Source organism: Lepus europaeus, chromosome 2, assembly GCF_033115175.1.
Source record: "Lepus europaeus isolate LE1 chromosome 2, mLepTim1.pri, whole genome shotgun sequence".
In the NCBI taxonomy this organism is placed as follows: Eukaryota; Metazoa; Chordata; class Mammalia; order Lagomorpha; family Leporidae; genus Lepus; species Lepus europaeus.
In genome coordinates, this window is record NC_084828.1 from 2,230,855 (window position 1) to 2,248,240 (window position 17,386).

Below are 17,386 nucleotides of genomic sequence, written 5' to 3' on the forward strand. Positions count from 1 at the left end.
ACAGGTGCACCCAGCCTCCGGGCTGGACGGGGGTGTCTGCCCGGTGCGCGGCGTCCTCGGCCCGGCTCATGGTCTCCTGGACACGGCGTCCGTCGGCGGGACGCTGACCCCTCGGGGGACCCCGTCGTCCGCGTCAGGCCTCCGTGAGTCCCCATTCTCCTGCCCAAGCTCCCCCACAAATCTGAGGTCTGCGCTTGCCTCACGTCCATGAACCCACGTTGCTCTGACGCGGGCTCCCTTCAAATGGTCACTTACCCTCCCGTTGCCCCACGCTGCTTCCTGTCCTGACACGGCCATGAGAGTTTACTTTGGGCAAAAACATTTTAAAATCCATTTCATAATGTGCACTTTCTGAAGAGCCCGTGTGTGCATGTCTGTGTTTGTGTGTTTGTGTGCGTTTTATTTTTTTGAAGATTTACATGAAACACAGAGCGGGGGGGGGGGGGGCGGAGACACGGAGTGGAGAGAGATCTCCCATCCACTGTCCACTGGTTCACTACTCAAATGGCCACCATGGCCAGGGCTGGGCCAGGCTGAAGCCAGGAGCCAGGAGCTTCATCTGGGTCTCCCCTGTTGGTAGCAGGGGCCCCAGCACTTGGTCCATCTTCTACTGCTTTCCCAGGCCATTAGCAGGGAGCTGGATCAGAAGTGGAGCAGCTGTCAAACCAGTGCTCATATGGGATGCTGGTGTTAGAGGCAGTGGCTTAACCTGCTGAGCCACAGCGCCAGCCCCTGGATACCTTTGGGGTTTTTGTTTTGTTTTTTAAGATGTATTTATTTATTTGAAAGGCAGAGTTACGGGGGTGGGTCCTCCCACTTGTCCACTCCCCAGATGGTCACAATGGCTAGAACTGAGCCGATCCGAAGCCAGAACCAGGAGCTTCTTCCAGGTCTCCCATGTGGGTGCAGGGGCCCAAGTACTGGGGCCATCTTCCACTGCTTTCCCAGGCCACAGCAGAGAGCTGGACTGGAAGTGGAGCAGCCGGGACTAGAACCGGCACCCATGTGGGATGCCGGCACCGCAGGCAACGGCTTTACTATGCTACAGCACCAGCCCCTGGATACCTTTTCAAAAATTTAATGCTTTTTGTTTGCCCACCATGCTCATTCTTGTTTTGTTTTTATTGTCTATATAACAAATTATTTGTAACTATAACATGATTTCTCAAAACATTCTCTTAATGCCAAGCATTTAGCTTTTCTTTTAAAAGAATTGTTTGTTTGTTTGTTTGTTTGAAAGGCAGAGTTACAGAGAGAGAAGGAGAGAAAGAGAGAGGTCTTCCATCTGCTGGTTCACTCCCCTCAAATGACCACAATGGCCACGGCTGGGCCGGGCCAAAGCCAGGAGCTTCCTCTGGGTCTCCCACACGGGTGCAGGGACCCAGGCACTTGGGCCATCTTCCTCTGCTTTCCCAGCTGCATTAGCAGGGAGCTGGATCAGAAGTGGAGCAGCCGGGACTCGAACCAGCGCCCATTTGGAATGCCAGCATCGCAGGCCTGGGCCCCTTAGCTTCTTGTCAAAGTGTCATTCCCTACTCAGCAAAGCTTTGCCGACAGCCCCGGTGCCTGCCCTGGAGGCCCTGGGCTCCCATGTTGAGCAGGACAGGCCCGGGCTGTCCTGTGGGGCGTGGGGGCCTGGAGGGGAGACCACAGGCAGCAAGGGGACAGACAAGCAGAAGGGGCTGGCGAGGGCCGGGCCAGAGCCCGTGTGGAGCTGAGACCCCCGTCCTCTGCGAGTGCTTCCCCTGCTGCTGGAACAGAGCCCAGGCTGGTGTGTAAGGGGGTTTCCTGGGCTCAGCGAAGGCCCACGCCGGGCACCTGCCCCTGCAAACTCACCCTCCAGGCCTGGGGGAAGAGTTCACTCACCCCGCCCCCACCCCTGGTGCCAGCAGGACCATCCCGGGGGACTCCTGCAAAGTCCTGAGACCCCCTGCGAAGCCTGCAGCACGGGGGCTGGGAGACAGCCACCCCCTGCCGCCTGCCCTCACCTCTCCCACACAGCAGCCATGCCTCCGTGCTGGGACCACAAGTCTGTCCTGAGACTAGCACATACCACACCCTCTGCTCAGACCCTCCCCACAGCGCCTTCCTCCTCCCAGTGGCCTCAGCCCTGACCCCACCCCACCCCGCACACTTGGGGTCGTCACCTTGCTCCTCCGCGCAGTGAGCCTGTAACAGGCTCAGCAAGCGGAAGATGCGCAGTGCAAGCTCCCGAGTGAATGAACGGAAGAACGAGCGAGTGAGCGAGCGAGCGACGCGGGCCTGAGAGCCGGGCACAAGAAGCAGACCCGACCTGGCAGGCTCCAGCGGAGGGACGGTGGTGCCAGGCCCTGGGGCGGCACCCAGCTCGCTGTCCTCGGCCTAGGGCGTGGGGGGGCACAGGTGCATCGGGCAGACCCCAAAGCACAGCGACGCGAAGCCCACGGTGGGGGCAGGGGATTTTATTTCACAGCACTGGGGACTTCCCGGTCCCCATCCTGGCGTGTGTGCAGGCTGGCCGAGTCCACCGCCGCGGGCACGGCCCTCCCGGTCAGGAGGGGAAGGGCGGAGCCTCAGCCAGCGGGCGGGACAAGCTCTGGATGGCCCAGTGCAGGATGCCGTCGAAGGAGTGCTGCGGGACAGGGCGGTGGGCAGAGCCGGGTGACCCCTCGCCCCAGGTGGGGCCGTGCCCATCAGGGGAGCGCCCTGTCCAAGGCAGCTCAGCCCCAGCGGTTCTGCTGCTGGGGCCAGCTCTGTCCCCGGCAGGGTCAGGGCACTCATGGGGGATTAAGTGACCCTGGCAGCACGAGGCTGCCGCCTTGGGGGGCTCGTGAGCCCACCCCCCAGCTCTCCCACTCATCCAGTGACTGTCCACCTCCCGCCTCTCAGCCCCCAGGGTCCCCAGCACAGGGCAGTCAGGGTGTCCTCCTGACAACAATGCAGCTGGGAAAACCTCGTTCCCTTCCCAGGGAGCCCACCTGTTCCCCTTCCGGGCCTGAGCCGAGGGCAGTGCCAGAGACCCTCCTAGGACCAGGTGCGGGGACCACCTCCCACCCCCAGGGGGAAAGCACCAGGCATTGCGCTGGATCCCGCAGAAAAGGGGAGGGGCTCCTGCATGGGCGTGGCCACCCAGCACATCCCCAGGGGCAGGGAGGGTGGGGTTTGCTGCCTCCACAGCAGCAGGTGCACCCAGAGTCTGGTGGGCCCAGATCCTGGGGTGGTAGCTATGGGGGCCAGGCAACAGGTGCAGCTGGGCCGGGCAGTGCCGTACCTCATTCAGCAGGGACTCCAGGTCATCCCTGTGCAGGGCGGCCTCAGGGCCCACAGACTCATCCGGGACCTGGTGCCCAGGGAAGGGGAGAGGTCACTTTAGCCACCAGGCCGCTGGGGACATCAGCACAGAAGCCCACAGGGCCTGGGGCAGCGGGGGTGCCACGGTGCTGTCCCCAGTGCCTGCTGCCAGGGTGTGAGGGAGACCCACTCAGTATTGGGGTCGCTGGGAAGGGGCCTGGGGTCTGCAACTCATCACCCAACATTAAACAGCACCCTAAGGAGCAAGGGTCCCAGCAGCTGAGCACAGAGACCCCAGGAGGCCACAGGGAAGTGGCTGGGGGTGAGGGCCCCAGGAAAGCTGCCTGGAGGTAGTGGCAGTTGGCCCACTGGGGGCAGCAGATGGGGGCAGGGGGTGTCCATAGCGTGGGCCCAATGGGGGGTGGAGCCTGCACACTGGGTTCTGCCATGTCACCACCCCGGAGGCTCCAGCACAGGGACACAGGACACACATGACACCTCATCCGACCAAGGAGAGCGGGGCCAGGACAAGGAGCCTGGGGCCCAGCCCTCTGCAGGGGCCCTAGCTGCCCTGAGCTCCCTGCAGCCCCACCCCGCTCGGGGCAGCACTGACCTTGGCCGGTCCCACCCCGCTCGGGGGCAGCACTGACCTTGGCGGGTCCCACCCCGCTCGGGGGCAGCACTGACCTTGGCGGGCCCGGGAGTTGGACAGGCGGGGCTCGGGTTGGGCGCCGCCGGCCCCGGAACCGGCGTGGGGTCTCGGGTGCAGGACATGCAGTGTGCGCGGGTTCTGCGGCAGAGGGGCGCGGAGCCGTGGGCTGGGCGGGGGCGCCGCGGGGGTGGGGGGAGGCTGACCCCCGGCCCCGCCCGCTCTCCCACTCCATCCCCCCTCCCGCACGCAGGCACTCACCCCGGCCGCGGCGCGCTCCCCGGAAAGTGGCATCGCCAGTGGAAAGCGGCGGCGCAGTGCGCGCACCGCAGCGCACCGGCGCCGTCCCCACACACCCCGCACCGCGCTCCAGGCGTCGGGCCCTGCGGGAGGGCGTCAGCGCGTTGACGCGGGGGTGGGGGCGGGAGACCTAACCCTAGCTCCCCGCACGGTCTGCCTGGGTCCAGCCAGAGACAGACCAGGGTGCATGCGCCCTGCGCCCCCCAAAGGAGGGGACTGGGGCTCCTAGCCGTGCAGAGCCAATGCCCGCCTCGTTGTCTTGGCTGGAGCCCCGGGCGGGATTTCGGGAGCAAGCAGGAAAAGCCCCGGGAGCCTCCCCTCCCACCCGGTCCCCAGCAGCAGCGGCCAGCCCCGCCCCCTCCCCTTACTCTGCACTTCCCAGTTCCTCCAACTGCCCCTTGGTCCGGAGCCCCTCACCTGCTGCCCCTCAGGGCCGCCGCTCAGTAGGGGGCACAGGGCCACCGGGTCCATCATGGGTAGGGGAGGTGCTGATGGTGGGGCCAGCAAGTGTGTGCGGGTGAGGGCAGTGTCCATGCCGGCCGCGGGCTCCCTGGGCAGGCCCCTTCCTTCCTCTCCAGCCGGCAGCCCCAGGGGGACCTGGAATCCAAGGGTCAGCTCTTGGAGGGGCTGCAGGGGCCCCGCCCAGCACCACCAGGAGGCAGGGTGGGCAGGGAGGGAGCCACACTGGGCCAGCAGGGTCTAGGGCCCTTTCCCATCTGAAAATGGGATGCCCAGTGGCCTCGGGCTGTCAGCTTGTGTCACACCCCGGTGTGGGACGAGCCCAGGCCCCCGGCCAGAGCCGTGAGACACAGAGGAAGGACCCAGTGCAGAAGCTCAGTCCACCAGGCTGGGGATGGGCTTGGGAGTAGCCGGGGGGGGGGGCAGGAGGGGCTGACACCCCCCCCCCGCCCCCGCAGCGGGCCAGTGCATACCAGGGCCTCTGCAGGCAGCTCCCAGAGCCATGAGACACAGAGGAAGGACCCAGTGCAGAAGCTCAGCCCACCAGGCTGGGGATGGGCTTGGGAGTAGCCGGGGGGGGGGGGGGGGCAGGAGGGGCTGACACCCCCCCCCGCCCCCGCAGCGGGCCAGTGCATACCGGGGCCTCTGCAGGCAGCTCCCAGAGCCATGAGACACAGAGGAAGGACCCAGTGCAGAAGCTCAGTCCACCAGGCTGGGGATGGGCTTGGGAGTAGCCGGGCGGGGGGCAGGAGGGGCTGACACCACCACCACCCCCAGCGGGCCAGTGCATACCGGGGCCTCTGCGGGCAGCTCCTGCGGCCGCAGCTCCTCAGCCTGGGGCGGGCCCCGCTGGACTCTGCCCTGGAGGCAGCCGGAGCACCTCCAGGTACCGCTGCACGTGTGGTCACCGGTCAGATGCATGCAGGACAAAGCAGAGGGGCCAAGGACTCCACCCGCAGGGCAGGGAGGCCGGAGGGTGAGCCAGCCCCGCGACACTGACCCCCCGGCGGGGTGGTCCCTGCCAGCGCCGTCAGCGTCCCCTTGGAGTGCTTCTGATGCCCACTCATCAGCAAGGCCTGTGCCCCCCCCCAGGGTCAGGCCCTGGCTCAGCTGTCCCGTTTACATCCTGGGACCACCCATGCTCCCTCAGGGAGGGGTGCCCAGCAGAGAGGGAGCGGGTCACGGGCAGGCCGGGGGCGGGGGAGGAAGAAGCCGCCATCGCTGGCAGGAGCCCAGTGAAGACCCCGGTCCACTGGCTCAGCTACGCGGAACTGAACTCAGATCCGGCCAAGATCAGGCGGCGAGCGAGCCGCAGACAGAGCCCAGGGCTGGGACAGGGGTCTCTGGACCCCAGCCAGGGCCTCTCTCTTGACGGTCCCACGCACTGGTGGGCGACACCACCAGCCTGTAGGGGGTGCAGCTCCGGGGCCCCTGTGCTCCCAGATGGGACTGGAGTGGGGCTTCTAGAAAGAGCAGCTGCCCACGGGGGTTCAGGCAGCTGGGGGAGATGGACGGCACAGCCGTTCTGCCTTGCTGCTCTCAGGGCCCAGTGTGAGGCATGGAGGGAGAACCCCAAGAACCCAAATCAAAGGCCCCTCCGAGTGGGTGTCACCTCCCTGCTCCAGGAAGCTGGCAGCCTGGTGGTGCTGGGGAGGGGGTGGCCACAGACTCACTGGGTGTGTCCCGCAGCTTGGGGGGGGGGGCACAGGCAGGCCAGGTGGCAGGCCCGGGGGCTCACCTGGGCATGTCCCACAGCGGGGGGCACAGGCAGGCCAGGTGGAAGGCCCGGGGGCTCACCTGGGCACATCCCGCAGTGTGGGGGGGCACAGGTGGCAGGCCCGAGGGCTCACCTGGGCATGTCCCGCTGTGGGGGGGGGGGCACAGGTGGAAGGCCCAGGGGCTCACCTGGGCACGTCCCGCAGCGGGGGGCACAGGCAGGCCAGGTGGAAGGCCCGGGGGCAGCCGTCACAGCAGATGAGCTCCCCGCCGTCCCGGCACACGGCACACTCATCCTCGTTCTTCTGACGCCGGGCAGTCACCCATGCAGACCCGGGGGGCGTGGAGCAGCGCTGCCCAAGGAGCCCCTGCGTCCCCTCGCCACCCCCCTGCCGCTGGCTGGCCTGAAGTCCCGCCCCGCCTGCCCCAGACGCCACCTCTCCCATCCAACCCAGGCCCCAGCTGTCCCCTCGCCTGCCCCCTTGCCCGGTGCTGCCCACCACCCCCGCAGAGGTCCGCCCGGTGGCCCTGCACAGCGGCGGCCACACTCTTGCTAGCTCTTCCCCAGACCCCTGTGCTCAGGATGGGCCTGTCCAGGCCCAGGGCGGGGGCCAGCAGAGGGTGTGGCGCCAGGGTGTGTGGATCTGTAACTGACCCCGGCAGACACGGCCACATAGTTCCGCCTCGGTAAGAACCGGCGCTGGGAGCACAGGACGAGCTTTGCGCTCCGGGTGGACGCTCCCTGCTCATACCAGGGCCCCGCCCCCCGCCACTCAGAGATGTTCCCTGCAGCCAGGCCAGACCCCAGGACTCAGGAGCCTGGGACGCCCGCCTTCCTCGCCTTCCTCTGACGTCTCACATCTCAGCACTTGTGTCATCAGAAAAGACCTCCCGTCCACTGCAGGGGCCCAGGACCGGGGACAAAGGCCACCTGCGAGGACCCGGGGAGGAGGGGCTTGTTCCGGGGTCTCGGTGTTACCTGGTGGGGCTGGGGCTCGCTGGGGAGGTCCGGAGGGGCGGGGGCCCTGCCCTGCTGGCCTGCCCTCGGCTCGCCTCCGCCCTGGGAGGGGGAAGAGGGTCACTGGCTGGGCAGGGCCTGGGCAGCGAGTGGCCGCTGTGGCGGGCGAGTGTGGCACCATGGGAGCCCCGCCCCCAGGCACAGGTGGGCCAGCACTCACGGGGCCAGTGGCTGCGGCTCCCTTGGCTCGGACGGGGGGCTTCGGGCCACTGCCACTGCGGGTCTTGTTCTTCCCACCGCCGGGGTCTTCAAACTTGGGAGTGTAAAACTCACCCCCAACCTGGACGCACTTCTTGGAGCCCCCTGGGAGGAGACGCCCACTGGTCCCGGGCAAAGAGCTCGCCCTTCCCCACGGCTGTTCCAGCAGCCACCACAGCCCAGCCACGAATGGGGCCAGGTGCTGAGTGCAGGAGGAGACTCCTCTGGGGGCTGCACTGAGCCGCTTGGCATCCCCAGAAGTCCCGCGCCCAGAACCTCGGCACAGGACCCTGTTTACACGTGAGTTCTTTGTGGCTGCAACCAGCAAGGACGGGGTCGTGTTGGACCCTACATCCAATGATGGGTGAGAGGAGGGGACACAGCGCCACGGGGGAGGGGACACAGGGACACGGAGGAGAGGCCACAGAGACACAGAGGAAGGGACACGGGGACACGGAGGAGGGGCCACAGGGACACGGGGGAGGGGCCACGGGGACATGGGGAGGGGCCACAGGGACATAGAAGAGGGGCCACAGGGACACGGAGGAGGGGACACGGAGGCAGACTGGCTGAGGCTGCTACAACCAAGGAGCAGGGGTCACCCACAGCCACCAGAGCTGGGGGCAGGGGGTCCTCCCAGAGCCGGGGACAGGGGGTCCCCCAGAGCCTTCAGAGGGAGCCTGGCTTGGCCACCTCCTTGATTCTGGGGTTCCTGCCATCACAAGCCTCCTGGCGTGTGGCAAGCTGTCCCCACAGCCTTTGGATCTCATGGCCCAGCCCTAGTGCCATGAGACTATGGCACAGAGGGGACACTGTGACCGTGACTGTAGACAGAGGGACAGGATGGCCACGGTGGCACCCTGCTGACAGTGCTGGGTGGCTGTGTGCTGCCTTCGCCATAGTCAGCCTCCGGGGGCATTGCGGGGAGCCCGGTGTGAGGCCCTAGTCAACAGAGGGCTCACGCAGGAAGTGACCTGGACCCCTGGGCTCCAGGCCCACAGACGGACACTCCAGCCCCTCCCACTTCAGAGGAGCCCCCAGGCGCTGCTCCTCTCCTCCCAAGCTGGCAGGCGGGATGCTGGGGGCAGCTCCATCTTCTCTGGGGCCCCAGGGACCAAAGGGCGGGCCAGCACCCACCCTGGAGCCCTGGAAGCCTCCCCCTCCCCTCCCCCCTACCTGACTCAAACACCTGCTGGATGAGGACCCCCTCAACGTCGCCAGCGGACACAGCCACAGCTCTCTGCACCGAGGCCGACATGGTGTGAATTCCTGGGGAGGGCCGCCCACACAGGGTGGTCAGTCAGCAGGGAACGCGGTTCCCCTGCGGACCCACTACATGTGTGTGCAGTGCTGTGTGCACGTGTGTACACGTGTGTGGTGGTGTGTTCACGTGTGGTGCTGTGTGCACGTGTGTACACGTGTGTGGTGGTGTGTTCACGTGTGTGGTGCTGTGTGCACATGTGTACGTGCTGTGTGCACGTGTGTACACGTGTGTGGTGGTGTGTTCACGTGTGTGGTGCTGTGTGTACATGTGTACACATGTGTGGTGGTATGTTCATGTGTGAGGTGCTGTGTGCACATGTGTACACGTGTGTGGTTGTGTGTTCATGTGTGTGGTGCTGTGTGCACGTGTGTACACATGTGTGGTGGTGTGTTCACGTGTGTGGTGGTGTGTTCATGTGCGTGGTGCTATGTGCACGTGTGTACACGTGTGTGGTGGTGTGTTCACGTGTGTGGTGGTGTGTGCACATGTGTACACGTGTGTGGTGTTGTGTTCACGTGTGTGGTGCTGTGTGCACGTGTACACGTGTGTGGTGGTGTGTGCACGTGTGTGCGGTGCGGTGTACACTTGTGTACACGTGTGTGGTGGTGTGTTCACGCGTGTGTGGACAGCCGTGTCAGCAGAGCAGAAGGCACTGGGTGGGAGTGACCAGGGAGGGCCCCTGACAAGGCCCTGCATTGTGCTGGAAGCGACACCAGGGTCCCAGGTGTCCTCAGGGTGAGCTCTGGGCTCTTGGGCACTGGGGAGGGGAGGTCCAGGGACAGCAGGGACAGGAAGGCTCCTGGCTATGTCCAGGCCCTGGGGTGGGGGCTGGGGAGGCGGGGACTGGATTGGGCACATGGGGAGGTGCAGGGCGCATGGGGGTGACTGACTGGGCCACGCTGGACCCAAAGCGTCCCCTCTTTCCTGGGTCTGGACACACAGCTGAGGCGGCCGGGATGAGGCGCCAGGCCTGCATGGCCCTGGTCCCAGCACAAGACCCCGAAGGGCCACGTCCAGCCCCAGACTCCACCCTGGCCCCAGGAGCAGAGGCTCCACCCACCGTTCCCCAGCAGGGGGCGCTGTGGCTCTGCGTGGCTCTCTGGCTTCTTGGGGGGCCTGGCCTTGGACTGGGAACCTGCAAGGGGGAATTGTGGCAGCCTAGGTGGGCTGGCAGGGCTGGGGGCACAGCCACAGGGTGGGGCTGGGGGCTGGGTCTCCCTGACTCCCCTGGGTCCCTGGCCTCTACCAGGCTTGGGTTCCCTTCCGGCTAAGAAGATGAACCTCCTGGCTGCCACCCAGGAACGCTGTGCTCAGGACGTGGCTCGGGGGGGAGGGGGTCTCCCAGGCCCCTCGGTGTGGCTCTCAGTGCCCAAGGTAAAACCCTGAGCCCAGGGGGCGGCCAGCAGGGGACAGGGCGTGGCAGGGTTGTCAGGCTGGGTGGTGGTGGTGAGGGGAGATCCGTGACCCGAACAGGCTCCCCCTGCCGGCTACCTGGGCTGGAGATAGCCCTGGGGGTCAGGGCTGCTGGCACCACGGCTCCAGGCTCCTCCAGCGCCCTCCTCTTGGCGGGCAGTCTGGGCGGCAGGACTGAGACCTTGGGCACGGCTGGGGGCTTCCTCCCCTTCCGCGGCTGGCTGAGGTCCAGGTCTGTGGCCCACCGGCAGGAGCAGGGTTCCAGCCTCAGAGCCTTTCCCCAGGGGGCAGCCCCCAGCACCGGCCCCACCCCGGGGGCCAACGGAGGACGGCCCAGGCCCACCTCGGGGGAAGCTGTCCAGGACAGCCTGCAGCCGGGCGTATCTCTCCAGGTTGTAGTCCTTAAAGAGAACCTTCCAGAAGTCCAGGATGGCCGCGGCGTCCTGGGTCAGGAGCCAGGACAGCAGGGCGTGGAAGGCCTGGGGGCAGCCCTCCTTCTCCTTCAGGCGCAACGTCTCCTGCAGCGAGGGGGTCCCCATGCCACCAGCATCCTGCTGCCACACCCCACGGGGCGGGAGGGCCAGCTAGCTGGGTGTGGGCGGGAGGGGCGCTGAGGGTGAGGCCCAGCCCCTGGAGGTCCTGAGGAAGGGGCTCTGGGGCCAGGGGAGCCTCCTTGGCTTGTGGGTGGGGGATGCAGGGGCCCACCTGGAACTTGTCCTCCGGGACCACGTCGTGGTCGGCCAGCGCGTGCAGCAGCGGGAAGGCGCTGTCCACGGCCACGGCGATCTCCGTGCGGTGCAGTTTCAGGAGGCGGCGCAGCGCCGCGTCCCCGCCCGCCCGGGCCTCGCTGGCCATCGAGTCCCGGGACCCCGAGCTGGGGCGGGCAGCGCGGGGCGCGGTGCTTCCTGGGCGCGCTGGGGCGGGCAGCGCCGGGCGCGGTGCTTCCTGGGCGCGCTCTCACGCTCGCTGGGCCCTCTCCCGGCCTCGGGTGCTTCCCCAGGGTCCCGCTCAGTGGTGTCCGGGCCGAGCGCCCCGCGCTCCCCGTGCCAGGTGAGCACCCGCGCGGACGTGCACCTGCGCGCCGGCCCTGTTATACTCGCCGCGACCCCGACCCGGAAAGCGCAAAGCTCGCACAGGAGCCAGGCAGGGCGGGAACCTGGAGGGTGGCCCCGCCCCCGCCTCTTTCCTCCGCACATGGAGCTCCTGGACCCAGGGCTGTGGCTCTGAGACCTGGGAGCAGGGAACCCGCTGAGGGGAGGGCTCAGAGACCCCTCACCCCGGCTTCCCTATCTGGGGTCCTGCCTTTCTGGCCAAGGGAATCAGGAGAGGAGCCCCAAGCCGCACGGGGGCTGCCCAGCTAAGCGGGCCTCTGAGTGGACACAAGAAGCCTCCGCGGGGCTGGGGGGGGCACCTGACAAGGAGAGGTCAAGGTCACAGCCTCCTCGCAGGTGCACCCATGGCCTTGGCTGGACTCCGACGGCATGGGCCGGCGTCCACAGCCTCCTGCTGGAGATTAGCAGAGGCTGGGGGAGTTTCGGACTTTCCAGCCTGCCAAGGGGCTTCCCACAACAGCCCCTCCCAGCAGGTGGGCCGGAGCCGCCCAGGCTGTGCGGAGGGGCCTGCACCCCAGCTCTGCAGAGTGGGCTCAGGCTCCGTGACTAAGTCCACTGCACTGCGTCACACAGCCGGGGAGGGCAGAGCCAAGGTTTGGATCACAGAGGACAGACGGACAGATGGACAGACCATCTGCAGACGGCCCTTGGCATGCCCAGGTCACACAGGGCTCATCAGCCTGCCGAGAGGCGAGAGGGCAGGGCCGAGGGGAGGTGGGGGCTGCCCCTCACCCAAGCCGAGAGCCAGGGCCTCCCCCACACAGCAGGGGGAGGCTCCATGCTGTGTGGCCCCAGCAGGGGGTGGCCTCAGGGACACAAGGCACCAGTCGGGAAGGCCCCGGGCCCTGCGGGTGCCCTGACGCCAGTTGTCACGCTCTGCCACCCGCGCCACCCTGTGCCTCTTTCCCCATTGTGAAGACGACGTCGGCTTCCCTGCTGGCGTGGGACGGTCACTGCGCTGGGCGTCCAGTTCAGGAAGGGCATGCAAGTCCCCAGCCAGCCTGCTGTCCCCACCGAGTGCCCCAGTGGGTGGGTGCCAAGCCCTCCCAGACACGGCCGAGAGCCCCGGACATGGCTGAGCTCCCTCCTGGACACGGCCGAGACCCCTCCTCAACACGGCCGAGCCCCCTCCTCAACACGGCCGAGCTCCCTCCTCGACACGGCCGAGCCCCCTCCCGGACACGGCCGAGCTCCCCCGGACACGGCCGAGCCCCCTCCCGGACACGGCCGAGCCCCCTCCTCGACACGGCCGAGCCCCCTCCCGGACACGGCCGAGCCCCCTCCTGGACACGGCCGAGCCCCCTCCTCAATACGGCCGAGCCCCCTCCCGGACACGGCCGAGCCCCCTCCTCGACACGGCCGAGCCCCCTCCTCAATACGGCCGAGCCCCCTCCCGGACACGGCCGAGCCCCCTCCCGGACACGGCCGAGCCCCCTCCTGGACACGGCCGAGCCCCCTCCTCGACACGGCCGAGCCCCCTCCTGGACACGGCCGAGCCCCCCGGACACGGCCGAGCCCCCTCCTCGACACGGCCGAGCCCCCTCCTGGACACGGCCGAGCCCCCTCCTCGACACGGCCGAGCCCCCTCCCGGACACGGCCGAGCCCCCTCCTCGACACGACCGAGCCCCCTCCTCGACACGGCCGAGCCCCCTCCTGGACACGGCCGAGCCCCCTCCTGGACACGGCCGAGCCCCCTCCTCGACACGGCCGAGCCCCCTCCTCAATACGGCCGAGCCCCCTCCTCAATACGGCCGAGCCCCCTCCCAAACACGGCCGAGCCCCCTCCTCAACACGGCCGAGCCCCCTCCTGGACACGGCCGAGCCCCCTCCTCGACACGGCCGAGCCCCCTCCTGGACACGGCCGAGCCCCCTCCTGGACACGGCCGAGCCCCCTCCCGGACACGGCCGAGCCCCCTCCTCGACACGGCCGAGCCCCCTCCTGGACACGGCCGAGCCCCCTCCTCAATACGGCCGAGCCCCCTCCCGGACACGGCCGAGCCCCCCGGGACATGGCCGAGCCCCCTCCCGGACACGGCCAAGCTCCCCCGGACATGGCTGAGCTCCCTCCCGGACACGGCCGAGCCCCCTCCCGGACACGGCCAAGCTCCCCGGGACATGGCCGAGCCCCCTCCCGGACACGGCCGAGCTCCCCGGGACATGGCCGAGCCCCCTCCCGGACACGGCCGAGCCCCCCGGGACATGGCCGAGCCCCCTCCCGGACACGGCCAAGCTCCCCCGGACATGGCTGAGCTCCCTCCCGGACACGGCCGAGCCCCCTCCCGGACACGGCCAAGCTCCCCGGGACATGGCCGAGCCCCCTCCCGGACACGGCCAAGCTCCCCCGGACACGGCCGAGCCCCCTCCCGGACACGGCCAAGCTCCCCCGGACACGGCCGAGCCCCCTCCCGGACACGGCGGGGGTCACTGCCTTAGCCCCTGCTCCTCCTCCTCAGCGCGCCCCGGCCGCCTGAGAGCCCGGATGGAAGCCGTGTTCTCAGAAAACCAGGGGCGGGCTCACGATGCGTCCTCCTTACAGACCTGGCCACCTGCCCAGCAGGCCGACCCCATGCCCAGCTGCCGGGCCCTTCTCTGGGCATCGGCCACCTCTGTGGTGGGAACCTTTGTGCGACCCCCACGGGCGGTGGGGGCTTCAGCGGTGACCAAGTCTGTGAGTGGCAACAGTGCCCCATAGGAGAGGCGAGAGGCGGCCACCCGTGGGGAGAGGGCGCCCGACACCGCGGCCCGGAGCGCTGGTCCTGCACCTGCACCTGAGTTGTGAGACACCAGTGACCGTCTGTCCAAGTTGCCCAGGCTGAGGCACTCCGTTACAGCAGGGCGATGCGCGGCACCTGCTGTCTCAGGTTCACCCTCGCCCAGCCTCCCTCCCCCTCCTGCCCGGCGCGTGCTGCACAGACCACAGCTCCCACAGACGCAAAGGTGGCTTCTGGGGGCAGGTGTCTCTCGGCACAGGTTGGGCCCTCACCCAGAGGGCAGCATGCCTGGCCGGGATCCCCGAGAGCCCTGGGTAGTGCTGGGTGTGGTGGGGACCCCCGTCCCTGCCCCCAGGACGGCACCGGGCACCGTCAGCTGCCCGTGCTGTAGGCTCACGAGCAGCCCAGAGCCTACACTCCGGGGTGCACTGCCAGGAGGCTCCGCCCTCGGTGGGGTCCAAGATGGCCCACGGAGGCAACAGGTCAGAAACCCCGACACGCGGAATCGAGGGGCTGGGGGTGCTGCTCGGCTCACGGCCAGGTCCCTGGCTGGGCGGGGGGCCCGTGGCCTGCCTCTGACTGGCCGGTGGTAGGGACTGGTGAGCACAGCCCGTGGGCTGCCTGCAGGTGGTGCACACCTGTTTCCTGGGCCCGGAGCTCCTGGCAAAGCAGAGCCCAGGACCAACAGGCCGTTAGGCCCCAGGGGTCGCAGTGATCTGGTGGGCCATGGCCCCCCGCCCACAGTGACCTCAGTCCCGGCCCTGGGCTCAGTGAGTTGTTCACCGAGTGGCGGATTTGCTGCAGCTCAGGGACCAGCGCCCTGCCTGGGGGCTCAGCTCACGCCGCGTCTGGGGAGGGGACCGGTGCCCCTGTGCCAGGTGAAGCCCCGCCCCCGACCTCTCCACGGGCGGCAGCTGCAGCTCCGTTGACTTCGTGTTGTTTGTGTGCAGTTTGGGGATTACCTGCCCGGCCCCAGATCCTGCAGCTTCTCCCAGAACCTTCTGGAAGCTTTGTGATTTCCTGCGTGCACTGAAACCCCGTGGCCGTTTGCAGTCAGCGTTTATGTGGGCGCGAGGCTGGGGTCCAGGCTCCGACCCCCGTGGCCGTTTGCAGTCAGCGTTTATGTGGGCGCGAGGCTGGGGTCCAGGCTCCGACCCCCGTGGCCGTTTGCAGTCAGTGTTTATGTGGGCGCGAGGCTGGGGTCCAGGCTCCGACCCCCGTGGCCGTTTGCAGTCAGCGTTTATGTGGGCGCGAGGCTGGGGTCCAGGCTCCGAGCCCCGGGGCCCTTTGCAGTCAGCGTTTATGTGGGCGCGAGGCTGGGGTCCAGGCTCCGAGCCCCGGGGCCGTTTGCAGTCAGCGTTTATGTGGGCGCGAGGCTGGGGTCCAGGCTCCGAGCCCCGGGGGCTGCGCGTGCTGAAAGCCGCCCTTTCTCGTTCTTTGTCAAAAGATGCACAGTGGGTCACAGACTCAAGGGAAGAACCAAAGCTGTTTCCCTGGGAGGAAAGAGACTATCTCCACCACCAAGGATTCACCCGGGTTTTGGTTTTTATTTAAGATTTATTTATTTTGCAAGGCAGAGTTAGAGAGAGGGAGAGAGGTCTTCTGTCTGCTGGTTCACGCCCCACATGGCCGAGACAGTTGGGGCTGGGCCAGGCCAAAGCCAGGGGCCAGGAGCTCCATCCGGGTCTCCCACGGGGGTGCGGGGGCCCAAGCACTTGAGCCATTGCCCACTTCCTTCCCAGGTGCTCTAGCAGGGGGCTGCGTTGGAAGAGGTGCCCCGGCCCGCGGGGTAATCAACTAGGACACAAGGAGGGCAGACCTGAATGGAGAGACAAACCAGACACGAGAAGGGAGACCAAGACAGTATTCTGATCAAGGTCTCACTTTATTGGAGAAGGAAGCAGCTTATATAATACAAGGCAAGGATTGTAACAGTCGAGGGCAAGCAGGTGTCATCTCACAACATAGTTCAAAGGAATAATTTCACAGGAATCAGTATCAATTTGAGAAAGGGAGTTACAGCGAGGTTTCACAGCTAGCAGACATGCTTATCAAGGTACAAGAAAGAGAGCACTGAAACCAGATGGCCAGGCGCTAACCATATCAGTGAGCTGTACAAATGGACTTTTCTAGTGACTCCTCCTTACAGGAACACAGTTGAAGGTTAGTCTAAACAAAGGCCTACACAGGGAACCCAGCGCAGTGGCTCCCAACATCTCCCCCTTCTTTGTATATAGCAAGATGAGGTTACATGTCATCAGTGCTATACTGCTGCGTTTTTGTGAGCAGTGCTGTTTTTATTTTATAATGAAGCCAACGATGGTGCCTGTCTTAGGTTGTGGGTTCCACCTGCACATTCTTACCCGTCATCAGAATCCATCGTCATCGATGAATTCCTGTCTTAGGTTGATATGTGTGGCAACCCATCTTACCCGTCATTGACTACCCACCGTCTTATCTTCGGGGGGACTTCCAAGGCCTAGTTAGAAAATACACGAAACACCTGCCGACAAGATAGGCAGTAAGGAGGCTAACCCACTACCATCGGACCAGCCTGACATTAGGCGAGAGATGAAACATATAGCCAAATATCAATTATTTTTGATTACAAAAGAGGTTTGGTACAAAGTTTCAAATGATGAATGTCAGTCCATACAGACTGTAGTGAGGTTAGCACAAATTGCAGAACACACGGAAAACATCCCATACAAAGTAGGAAAAGCAGTAGCGGTCCAGCCAGCATTAATAACCAATGAATCCATTGAAATCCTCCAAATGTTAAGGGGTTAGTAATAAACATGTGTTGCATTTTACTTTTAAGTTTATCAGTAACAGACTCTATGTGGCATATTGTTAGTAATGTTAAAACAACACCCCCTGGTACAGATTTACAACTTATATGATCTTTTAACAGCAAATAATCGATAGCTGCTCGGTTTAAGAGTACTCCTGAATGAACTTGATCCAATTCTTCAGCTATATTGGATAGCGCAGTAGCAGTAAGATTGATGGTTCTGGTCACCAAACATGCAAGCCTTCGAAGTCCATGGTTATTTCCATAAGCCAATCCAGGAACTCCCACTAGCTATACAGCCATGGTAAAGGCAGGTCTCCAATTAAGATGACATCATCATCACAGTTCTCAGGTAATGAGTGTTGCTGTCGTGTCTTTGGAAATACAGATGTTAGCATCGAGGCCACACGGCCCAATGAGCAGTTGTGAAAATCATCAGGGGCTAAGGAAGTAAAAGCAAATTGGTTGCATAAAAATACCC

General features: G+C 65.6%; 2 protein-coding genes across 2 annotated transcripts; one reads left to right on the forward strand and one right to left on the reverse strand.

The window, feature by feature from the left end:
* Positions 1-2,426: 2,426 nt before the first annotated feature.
* Positions 2,427-11,142, reverse strand: AIRE (autoimmune regulator). Its single transcript, XM_062216931.1, has 14 exons — positions 10,993-11,142; positions 10,631-10,805; positions 10,366-10,521; positions 9,935-10,009; positions 8,787-8,879; positions 7,573-7,715; positions 7,374-7,454; positions 6,584-6,699; positions 5,471-5,570; positions 4,637-4,816; positions 4,181-4,302; positions 3,958-4,060; positions 3,251-3,319; positions 2,427-2,611 (listed from the first exon to the last, which is right to left on the reverse strand). Exons 1-14 carry the CDS (start codon positions 11,140-11,142, stop codon positions 2,531-2,533), a joined length of 1,644 nt encoding a protein of 547 aa, XP_062072915.1. The 3' UTR covers positions 2,427-2,530.
* Positions 11,143-12,381: 1,239 nt separating this feature from the next.
* LOC133777386 (uncharacterized) lies at positions 12,382-13,833 on the forward strand. Its single transcript, XM_062216944.1, has one exon. It carries the CDS (start codon positions 12,382-12,384, stop codon positions 13,831-13,833), a length of 1,452 nt encoding a protein of 483 aa, XP_062072928.1.
* The last annotated feature ends 3,553 nt before the right edge of the window (positions 13,834-17,386 follow it).